General features: G+C 37.7%; 1 protein-coding gene across 6 annotated transcripts in view; it reads right to left on the bottom strand.

Annotated features, from left to right (window-relative positions):
• LOC135497079 (multiple epidermal growth factor-like domains protein 6) overlaps positions 1–12,311 on the bottom strand; it is a 77,350-nt gene that overhangs the window by 48,216 nt on the left and 16,823 nt on the right. For all 6 annotated transcript variants that reach the window (XM_064786781.1, XM_064786780.1, XM_064786786.1 and 3 more), the window contains exon 4: positions 1,850–1,954. In XM_064786781.1, the coding sequence (XP_064642851.1) occupies positions 1,850–1,954 (105 nt within the window). The remainder of the gene's footprint in view (positions 1–1,849; positions 1,955–12,311) is intronic.

The raw sequence follows: 12,311 nt of genomic DNA, 5'->3' as shown, positions 1-12,311 counted from the left end.
ACTGAATTTATGACCCAACCACTTCAATTCATCAGCCCAATACCCCAAGTTGGGACACCGCGGGATCAATTCGAGCAATTCATTTGTGTCATCCAAGTTTATTTGATGTCTCCTCTGAGAGTTCAGCTGTATTACTCGACAAACATTACATAAATCACACATTAATTTGTGCCCCACTGGTTACAATATTTCATTATTTGGTAGTAGCGTCCTTAGGTTAGCCCAAGAAGTTGGGATCTCGGAATATGAGGCTCGATAGAGCTGTCATGTTTATTTTGTCCTTAGTCATCGAGCAGAGACATCACCAAACGAGACATGGGAGTTTCTAGGATCTCATTTTGTGCAGCACAGTGAGGAATTTTGCTTCTGATCAGTACTGGTAGGGAATGACACTCTTACGTACCCATCATGTGGGCAGGTTGAAGGTGCTGAGTGTTCAATGACAGGGGCTGTTTGAATGAAATGGTTTCGTTTTTCCTTGCTGACAAAATCAATTCTATATGTGCAAATTCAATGACACCATTCACCCTCCGTTCTTGATTCTTAATTTGACTGAAAAATTGACTAAAAGATGTGAACTGTAAAGTCCTGTTTCAAAAGTGCTGCAATATAAAAGATGCATCAATAATGAAGGATAATATTCAAACAAATGCCATTCATGATTGTTGTAAAAATGATATGTAGAAAATTACATCAATACTATAAAACAATATCATCAATAAATTTCCATTTGATACACAATCATATTGATCATACAGTGCTGTCCTGGCAAAAAGGTGAATCACATTTATTCTGGGTATGGAATGGCAAGCAAGTTGACCAAAAATTGAATCGACTTCTAAGCGATTCAGGAGACAACATGTAGGGGGCAATATCGTCGCTAGACCGATTGCTTTGAGAGATTCTTCCTGGATGGATTCAAGTTGTAAAGAACTTTGGATCATGGAGGATAGAGCCCTTTTTACCAGAACTGCAATGACCAATATGCTAAACAACATGGAAAGCATATTTAAAATTATGTGCTTTTAAAGTGTAAACAAAGAGTTTCCTCACAAAATGAGATGTGTCCATTTTTGCCATTTTGAGAAAAATTACTTCAAATTTCAGAATTTTTTCATCATGACATGTTTATTGTTCAACCCATTGCTCCAAAATATGGCGGACAAACTAGTTGTTACATGGGCCATGCCATGGTTTTGGAATTAAAGTCAAAATGTTGCCTTAATCGCATGCATTTTATGATAAAACTCTTCCAAAATTTTGAGTTTAAATCTAGTACTAACAACACAACATTTCCATTGAACCGACAATGAAGAACATCCAGGATGAAAGTCAAAGTTCTTATTTTCTAAAATTTGCAAATCAAGGCATCGAAGCAATTCTTCATCTTCAAAATATCAAGCATGCTTTTTGGGGTAAACTTTTCTCATAAGACTGACATCTTAATCATGGCATCTTAATCGATATGTTTTTCGTAAGAGTTTACAACCAACATGACTACAACAGTTCTGTTTAAAAATAACCTTGCTTGATACACAACGTTATATTCTGGAAACTGTGCATTCTGTACACACCAGCTTAGATTTTTACAGGCATGGTATGGTATGTGTCCTCCTCCACACCAGGGTCATGGCAAACAGTCACCTCAACTATGCATGTTACATAAGGTAGGTCTAAAGAAAGGGGCCTAAAAATAGGATGGGTGGACTCGCAGAACTCAATAGTCTGAGATAGAACCAAGACACGACTGCAGTATGTAACGCTGAACACAGCAAGTAAGGTTACTTATGAACAGTACAGGCCGTCAAGAGAACTTGCAAGGATAGAATATCTAAATATGTCCCCTTACCGTATTGACATCGCGGGCCTTGGAATCCCGGAGCACATTTACACATGGATTTAAAATCACCGGTACATGATCCACCATTAAAACATACACTGTTGTCACACTCTCCTGAAAAGATAAAAGGAAAGAATATTTAGCAAATAAATCTCTGAATATTCTACACGGGAAACTTTCTTAAAATCTCTCTGATGGACTCTTGTTAGCCCCCTTTGACTCGATCACCACCATCCGGCAGGGGTTAAACAGACAGTGGATAAAACTGATAACAAAGTAACTTCAGGAATTTCCCCTTCACTGACTAACCACTGAACTATTTCCTGTAAGCCACAAGACAACCAAATAAGGGTCCAGTGTCAAGAAATCATGCTATGTATAGCAGCAAATCCTACAATTATGACAATTTTCTGTAGAAACTTAAATCTCAATGCAAAGAATTCAGATAACTTGACACTATTTGCCTCCATGTTTAATCGGCCAGACACAATTTTCAAAGAAGCCCATCCTGCAATTACTTGTGATAAGTCGCAAATGGGGCAGAAAATCGTTCAAACATTGGATTGAAAGAGATGTGGATTGTTTTCATCTTGGACCTGATGCAAAGAATGCTAAAATTAGGGGCCAACAAATTCATTCGGTAGTTGACTATGTGCTTTGTAACTATTTGCGAGGCAGAAAATTTGAAGAATACTTTGGAGAGTTTTGGATGGGTCAATGGTAGAAAATCATGTTGCATAATCTTTGTAATAATATTTCCTCTTTCCTCATTCTTTCTGATATTAGTTGCATTCCCACGTATTAGTTCGACATAGCAATTTACTCTGGAATGAGAAGTGTTAAATATTCATGGAGTTGTTTCAAACAACTCTGCGATTACATCATCAGATTCCTTGCTCTTGGCGTCGGAAGTGGGAGGGCAACATCATAGATTGTAGCAAAACACGCCAAACCTCCCGAGGGAATGCACGGACATCAATATATGGAATTTTGCTGTTATTGTACATGTAATTATAAGTAGAGTCGTACGCACTTGTTGCGTTAAAAGACCTTGGTGTAGTTATGGGTTATGAAAGGAGTTGACGCAAGAGGTATGAGATGCTAATTAACATGGGACTTGGTGCTTTCGTTCAGCGCTTGCTGTGCTCTTCTTGAAAACCGAGCTGTATAAGGGACCCATAACATTCTAATGTTGGTGTTGCAAGGACCTTCGGATTCATGCTCTCTTCTGTTTGTGTCCTTTGGCAATGCACTTCACTCGGTGATAAAACATGCTCCGACATTCGTTCATGACTTAACTTTCAATGCTTGAAATATTGATGTCAAACTGCAAGTGAACAGCAGAAACTTCCTCGATGAGAAAGTTGTCCCTACCAGGGCAGTAGTTATTAAATGAGGCTGTGATTAATTTGTACTGAATCTTACACTAATTGCAAAATCAAGACCCCAGGACAACAAAATCAGATTAGTTCTGTTCTATATCTTTGCAGAGGTGTCCCGTACGCAATGATTCTCGCATCACGCGAGATTGCAGCACAAATTTAACAAGATTGATCCATCACCCGAAAGTTGTGGCCATGTGGGATTTTTCGGAACAATATGAAACCGCCCCTCCTTTTAAGAAGATCGATAAAATCACCTAGGCAACCGAGAGATGTCACTTTTCGAGTCCTTCTGTTCTCCATGGACCCAGGTTTTATGGTCTAAATTATTACGGTACTGAATTCAAGGATAAATCCATCTGCAAGTTTGAAAGAGTTATAAGACGTAGCGTCATTGAGTAGCAGTCAAAGAAAACCACGTGGCAGACATCCAGCAAACTCGCGGTGGTCCACATAAAGAATTCATAAAGTCAATGGGTTAACTTGCTGTGCGAGGAGGACGATTGTACATTGTATGCATCCAGACTATCTATGATCTATTGTTGAAAAAAACGAGAAAAAAATTTGCGACCCAAATATGTGACTATAACTAGTAGCATATCTCAGCAAATAAGTTAATAAGAAGAGAAAGAACAATAATATTAAAAAAACACATTATAATGAAATTCTGAGTATGTTGGTATTATTATACACCACAGATATGATCATTTAACTATGCCACTTCTTCTTTCAATGATTTTAAATAGGCCCACTCAGAAAGTCGTTGAAATAAAAACTGTCATTTGCTTCTTTTGACATTGAGACGACATGTATTTCTGTATGTTGGAATGAAAAACCTAGTAGACAATGATTTTTAAATTCCAGACTATTGTATGTAAGTGTTAAATAAGAGCTGGTTTTAATTTCTGGGGAAAAAGCATTTAGACAACGTTTAATGACTAAACAACTTTAAATTTTTTGAGAAATCAAGTCACTGAATACTGGATAAATCACAGCACGTCATATCTAATGGAAGAGTCAGTGTAATATGCCCACCGCAGTAACTGAACCTCTTATTAGCCAAAGTAAGCATTTTGTCTGTGATAGATGGTGATCCTATTGCAAAGCAAGAAACCACATTAGGATACCATCGTCTGTGAATACATGGATAGGAATTTAGGCAATGTCACACTCTGGTATAATAATTGAATCATTTTTTGTGATGATTGCCCCAAAATTATCAAAGTATGATAAATACTTGCCCTGACTAACAAACTGCGCAGCGTCAATGTCTAGAAAATGAAACATTCTGTACTTGCGTTCAGACTATGTCATGACCTACTCGTGTTTTGTCACGAATTGGAGAAATTTGTGTTATTATAATTATTGCAATAATATGACACAGTGTATTAGTTCTCGAATTGATTCAGTAAGATCATGTCAACTCAATTACTCTTGCTGGTGACAAGACAAGGCCACATCATGAAATAGGCTTGATGTTTTCCTATATCTAGTACACACCGTAAGTCGAAAAGAACCATGAAAACATAAGTGAATCATGATGCCACCAAGACTCTGAACATGGATGTTGCGATATGAGACATTTAAGTTGAAATCAATCTGTCATCAAAAAGTGACGTCGCTGGTGGTTGTACCTGGCTTGTCTGTCAAGTCAACAAATCTCGTGCTGTGTAGCAAAACGTTGAAAAAACGTGAAAAAGCATAAAAAGAGCAGCTGATTTACAATACTCGGTGTGCTGTAATGATATTATCAAGCCCCACCTGACCTGCCAGAACCAACTTGATTGAATTAATGACCCAGACTTGATAATGGTCATAGTAACTTGTTTTTGTTGAAAGCTTGTTTGTGGCAATTGAAATGATTATATCGGCAGTAATGAAATATACTGCCAAAAAACCTACATGTGCTATTACAACACGTTTCATTTTTGCTGATGTAAATGAAATTACACTCCGAACGCACACGATCAGGGGAGAGGCAGGACTGCTCGTGCATGATTCCTTTTCAAGCAATCTGAAGAAAGTTGTAATATTCCTCCTAAACCTGCCAGCATGAGGGAAATACATCTGGGGGTAATGTCATGTTTGACCAGATAATGTCACCACTGCGGGTTGCACTGAGATTTCCAACTTGTTTAGTCTGCATAGACTTTGACATGAAAATTGGACTAAAGTATAAAAGAAACAAAAACCTTTTCATACTAAACTACCGCAAACCTTTAAGGACTAATTTCTCCGAAAGTGTTACTCACAGTGAGGGGGAAGGAAAGTCAAAATAAACTTAGTCAATCCCCTCAAGTCTAAAAGGGCCTTAAGCGCTAATAAAAGTATTTAGCGAAGGAGGCGATTAGCTTAATTAAGGTCAGGAAAAGCAAGAAAGCATATAACTTTCTCAATTGACAGTAGGACTAAATATCTTTACTGGTTGGACTAAATTGTTTTTTACCAAGAGAAGGATTTTCATCATGACCTTTGCAAAATTCTCTCATTTGCAAGCTGGGGTTCACGACATTTTGACCACAAGCGACATATTAGTTCGGGCAAAAATGCCAAATAAACAATGCGTTGGTCAATATGGTTTATTTCCTGTTGGTTACTTGATTTGAAAACAGAAACCCTCCGAACACAACACGCCAATCTTAACTTTAATGTTTGGAATCACTATGACTCTTTCTGTGTTGTTTGTTATGTATTTCCTTCATAATCCAGTGTAAATGTTGGGAGTGGATTTGGGCACTTTGCTGGTATCTCTTTTAAAAGTGACGTCAGATTGTATCACTTTTAACTGATTTAGGACTAAACGCTAAAGTCAAACTTCGCTTCAAAGTTGGTTACATGATTTCGAGCCCTGGAACTTTCAGCTAAGGAATTGATACCGAACTGGAGGTATTGGTTATCTCACCAAACATGGCAAGGGTGGAGCTAAAATGTGGCCCAAAGCGGAGGCGGCAGTCAAGCGCTTTGCTCAAGGACTTGTTCAAACTAATTAGAAGTTATTAACACTTCTATAATATAACATAATTTGGGGTATCAGAAGCAAAGTAGGCAATATCGCACTTAAATGAGTCCTTGCTGTTTTGTAGATTGTTATATTACAGTTTTGGTAGCTTTTCCAAGCATTTCCTATTGTTGACATCAAATAATCTGTGGATTATCCTTGGATTTTAACCATATCAATACAAGTGGTGGGATTACCTTTCCAGGAATCGAAAAGAAAGGCGTTTAATCTTATAAATGGTGTGTTATCTTGAAATAGGTCAAAAAGGGTTAACGCTAAGAAACACAGAAACATTCTTGGAAGGTAAAAACCTAAGCCCTAGTTACCGAACAACTTTTTTTCTCGGTGAAAATGTGAAAAAAGGTATACTGCTGCCCTGGATTCATGTTGTGTATATACGGGACCCCCTAAAACTTCACACAACAATTTGTCAAATTTTCTCCTGTGAGACAGAATAATCATATATCATTAAGAATTATCATTTTATTAGAAGGGTTATTTGGTTAAAGAAATACCACTTATGGCCAAATTACACAGACAACAGATCAGAATTTGAGGACCCTCCATGAAGAAGTTTGAAAATAGATACTCGTGTGTCTAATTTAAGGTAACGTTTTGCACAACCTCGAGATGAAGGGGTGCAATTTCTGGGGGGTCAAGAGGGCATGAACTGTCAGGACACAATATGACAAAACGCTCAGGTTATTAAGAAGCATTCTAAAGTGACGTGAAAATTGCAGGATATCAGGACTGTGAGCAGTATTTTTTCATCTGACAAAACCGGGCAATTTAGAATGTGTTCACACAAATAATGGCGTTTTTTGTCATCATTTTTTACCTTTAGCATCAATTTGTGGTCAAATACACTTCAAGTTAAGTTTAATGAAAAGGGTACAATTCAAAATTCCTGGACAAAAATAGTAGCTTTTTGAGATAATTCAATTGGTGGCCAGAAAAAAAATTCAAAGAAAACGGACAATTTAAAATTCTTCAACAGAAATAATTGAGATCATTTTATCTGTCTCTTTTATTCAAATTCAACTAGCTTTTGTTCAAAGGAATTTCTACCAGAGGGTCCCGGGTTGTTAGCGCTTGTAACACCTGAAGATTTCTGTAGATCACCCCCCTTCAAATGACAATTTTTCACAACAGCCGTAGTAAAGTGTCCTCCCTGTAGTCAAGAGGCTTCAGCCCTTCTCGAAAATGTCCTTCTTGAGTTTTTTTATAGAACGGGATTGTGACTTATGTGATGTCAAAGAGCAAGCCGCCTGGCCAGCCTATTGGAACCCTTTGTGCTAATCATCGCTGCAGGAGTTCAAATGTCATTCTGGGTGCCTTGTGACATCTTTCAAAATGCATGGATATAGCACAAGGTATTTTCAATTCGCCACCGGAGGCTATGGCCAGCGAATCCAAGCAGGGACGGAACAACGTCATCAATAATCAGAGTTTTGGTAATGTGCAAAAAATCATCTCATCACATCTATCTCATTATTTCACTGTAATTTAGCTTATCATATCATGATGAACTTCGACTTTGAAAAAATTAGTTTCCAAGAAAGCCGACTCATTATTTGTGATACAAAGCACATTGTTCCATAAAAACATATGAAAATGTGAAAATGTTCCGGTTTCGGCGACAAAATTAAGTATGGTAGGCGCCATCAACATGAAAGATGTAACAAGTTACGAACCAATCACACTCTCAAGTGTTCATTTTCTTGAACTGTGCATATATGTCTTGTCTGGATCGGTCCTTAAATCAGCCTAATTAGGCAGAGAATACATACAAGGGCTGACATCATCTCGAACGGATGACATCACTGGCAATTATTTCATTGTCGTCAACTCATCCTGGGCGCTTTCGTTTTCTACTGATAATCATACGTATTAGTATACATCATGCATGCGATACTGAGGAGTTGGCCCGGGTTGTGGTCTGAAGTCCTCCAATGCAATATTGAGTGAGCAAAGGCTCTTTATATTGAGATATTGGACCCTCAAAAGCCTATTTCCTTCCACGCAACAATGGATTTTGCTGTGAATTCTAAAGTTTTGGTCAAATTCAAATGTTGATGGTGTGTGGTGACCACTAGAGTTCAACCATTAGAATGTTGAATCCAACCATACTTTGACCATTATTTCAGCTTGACACACTGTACATCGAGTACTGCAACATGAACATAAGTTGAGTCAATGTTAGCCTGAATTGGACGCTTTCACCAGATTGTCCCTAACATGTCTCTGAAATATAGAAAATGACCACACAGAATTTGAACACACGCTTGGTCAACAAGTGAGACTATCTAACCTTATTGTTTACCTTATAAAATTGATGACCGGCTTAATAAATTATCTTATACCGAGACTTTGTCGGTGGGCTCAGCTATTTATGATTTTAATATGAATTTGATGACTATGTACTATACCCTTGTGTGAAAATAGGCCAAGCATTTGACAGAGTGGTCAGCAGTATGACAGATCCTTTCACAGAATTTCATCCTCTCGGTTTACACTTAATTTAATCTTGTAAAGCACTTTATGACCGAAACCCCTTGAAATAATATTTTCCGTATATGTGCGCTATTGAGCCCCAACTGAAGTCTACCGACTGCTTTCTGTTCCTTGTTATTTGAAAACATTGAAAGCTAAAACTTTTTCGTTTTTACTTGTCATTAGGTACCAATTTACCCTTAACGTTTTGGAGAAAGGCCTAACAAACGATTATTTGTATGGACTACTATTTTCAAAATTAGACCTAGCTAGCTACACCCCTGTAGAGGCAGATGTTACTTCTCACTTCTAGTCCAACATTTCACACCAATATCCCAACAGATAGAAGAATATGAAGGCTGACTTTTGCCTCCACTTCTTTTTTACATTTTCACCCCACTGGATCAGCAATGTTGGATCAGTTGAATCTTAGAAGTCATTGGCACATTAATCAAGGAAACGTAATTACTTCGGTCACCTTTCAATCAGAAGACAACTTCTTAGCTAAATTCATTACAAAATCAATCCCAACTGACAAATCAGTTCTAAAAATGACAACATCCACAATGTGATTGACACAAGAGATTGACACAACTTTAAAGTGATTTCCAATAAATCTATCTGATGGATTAGATAAGAATGGTTATGTAGCTGCCCACAATTTGCTGAGACTGTCGGCCGACAGACTCAGATTGCATCGTATCATTAATTTCATTACCAATAGTTCTTATTTCGTATCATGCTTTTGGGAGGAATCTAAGCTGAATGAGCTTTGGGATCACAGATTCGTCCAGGGGGATGTCATTCTATTCAATGCCAAATACGAAATTCTACTACATTTGTAGGTGTTCGAAGGATCCTTAAAAAAATAAATGGCCTGTAAAAGCCCCTAAGAAAACTAGCCGTTAGCTTCTTTAGCCATTACCTTCTTTTAAGCCTGGACCTACGTAGGCCTTCTGACTACAAGGCCTACCCTTCCCAAGGCTATGTTGTCCTAATCTCCAACGTTTTTGATTTATCATAGAGCAGTCCTGCCGAGAGGGTTCTGAGGAACATGTTCTATACAAACACCAACACACTATGACGGCAGCAGGCGTGTTCAACATACGTAAAGGCCTATCTTTGTTTTGACTAGTTTGTCAGTAAAGTGGTGGCGTGTAAAAGCTGTTCGTCAGTAATAGTCAAAAATCCATTGCATTCTGTCTTTTCGACAGATCATTCCGCAATATCAACTCAAGAAGTCGAACCAGCAGAGTGAAGGGTGATAGCTCGATTGGCAACAACCCGCCCTCGCCTGTCTGATAAACATCCTAGAGTTCTTTCTACTTTCTCTTATGTTTATTTTTTCACGCTTTCAACACTACCTCCCCCATAACACCTTGCCAACGTAATTGCCTGGGACAAGTTATTGCCAAGGAGAATTGCTGATTTCTAACTGTAAATATACCTGCAATTTACTGCTACTTTCCGGCTAATTGATATATTCTTAAATAGTTGCTGGCGTGATTAAAGACCACTGTTTTCCTTCAACTATTGGTATCTCCCCATGGCCATCCTAAAATTCTTCCACAAACAAGAACTAATACCCCTTGCATTTTCTTGCTAAACGTGCATCAATCTTTGGTTCCTTAGCATGAAAATATATCTCCCAGGGCTGTTAACATTGATGGATTATCTAAATATGATCCACTTTTACCAGGTGAAATGTTCTAAACCATCTCAACGAACTTTCACCATGATTTATGTTGTTATGTTTTTTAACCCACACTACATAGAGGTGCAAGACATCACATCACTTTCACTATATATCATCTTGCATAAACTGGCTTGAAATGCATGAATATTTGAAAGAAGTCAGTTATTTCAGGCAATAGTCAGTCATGTTTGACAACATTTCAGTCTTATTGGTTAAAAGTTGGTGGAAGTTGCACAAAGCTAGTGTGGTTTTACTAAGTGAAGAATCCACAGATTGAGCAGCTCAGCTGGGTTCTACTGAAAGGTCAGGATAGACTGTGGTTAAAGTTGGATGAAGACCTATCAGACTAAAAACCCAACTTTAAGGAAAGTGCTCTATAAACTGAGGCACTATCACTATCCTATTGTGCTTACTCAATTACAATGATTACTCAATTACAATTACAACAAGGATTCCGATGACATTAAAATGTCATCGGAATCCTTGAGGACACATAATAGGCACACATAGGACACAATTCAGTTTTGAACAACCATCATCACCTTTCTTAAAGAAGTACACTGGTTATTGCTAATTAGTAAATGGCTTTGCACTGATTGACCTGTAAGAGACCTTAAGTAGTATACCCAGTATCATTTGATATCATGATGCATACATGTAGACTAGATGTTGAACTTGTAATATTCAGTACACAAAAAAAAACATATAATTTTTTTGTAGATATATTCATTTCATTCATACTAAGCGGTAAAGTACATCCTTCAATGAAAGAAAAATCACTAGCTCACCGATTTTCTGTCTATTCCTGGCAGATATATTGTGGTGCATGGAGAACATTCATTATTAGCTCGTGGAATGGATGAGTTTTAGGTCAAGTGATCTATTGAAACAATAGATTGCCTGTTTGAATGATAGCATCATTCAGGTAAACCTCCGCAACCACCATGTTTTTTTGTAAGTCAATGCAGTTTTGGCTCAGCATGGTGCAGTTTTTTGCCACCAAGAGGAGGGGTACTGGTGGCGAGGCCATGGGTAGAACTGGCATAACACTGGATGAGCATACTTAACCAACAAAAAATATTAATGTTGGCAGGTGATCGCCAGGCCTGTGGGCAGCTCAGGTGCTAGATTGGTGCTTACACGTTGCTGACCTGGTTGTTCTAGGCTATCTCCTCTTCTGAGTATGGCTTAGAATAAGGCATCGTTGTTTTGTTCTGACATCATGCTCGACCTGGCTTTTTAGATTAAGGGCCTATGCATACCAATCTTTCATTTTTTACCCTTTTCATGTTTACCTTATTCTCTCGGGTGACGCAAAGATCAACATAAACTTGGCCGATTTTAACAAGAAATACTTTAATCTGTCTGGCCAACTGTCAAATCCAATGAAAAAAGTAAAATCCACTTTTCCTCGAAGAAAAGGAGTCAAAGGAGTCAAAAAAGTGCAAGTTTACTCAGAATAATGCAGAAAAAATTGAAGAATTTTGTATCTTGTTTCAGGAATATCGTCACTGCAAGAAAATAATCTACTTTTATTAAAAGAAAACAACTCTAAAATAGAAGTTTTATAAACATCTAACAAGATCCATTCCAAACGTGTTGTTTGAAAAACAATGATGACATGAGAAGCATTTTAAACATTTGTTCCTAAGATGTCATCCAAGCACTCATAGAGGTTTTTCTAGTTCTTGGCTCTTGAGGCGTATGTATAGCCCAGGTAAGATCTGACTATTTGCCAAATGTGTTTTTTTCTGCTCTTTTGGGTAATGGATCATCACCTTTAGGAAGTTATCCAATGTTTTTATTCAGCTTGAAACATCCTGTAAATATTTGCCACCTATCACTTATGAGACAACGCTTTTCAGCATGAAAAACTTCTTGGAACATCAAAGGAATTATTTT

This window comes from Lineus longissimus, chromosome 12 (assembly GCF_910592395.1).
Source record: "Lineus longissimus chromosome 12, tnLinLong1.2, whole genome shotgun sequence".
Classification (NCBI taxonomy): domain Eukaryota; kingdom Metazoa; phylum Nemertea; class Pilidiophora; order Heteronemertea; family Lineidae; genus Lineus; species Lineus longissimus.
This window is presented reverse-complemented; position numbering and strand designations above follow the sequence as displayed.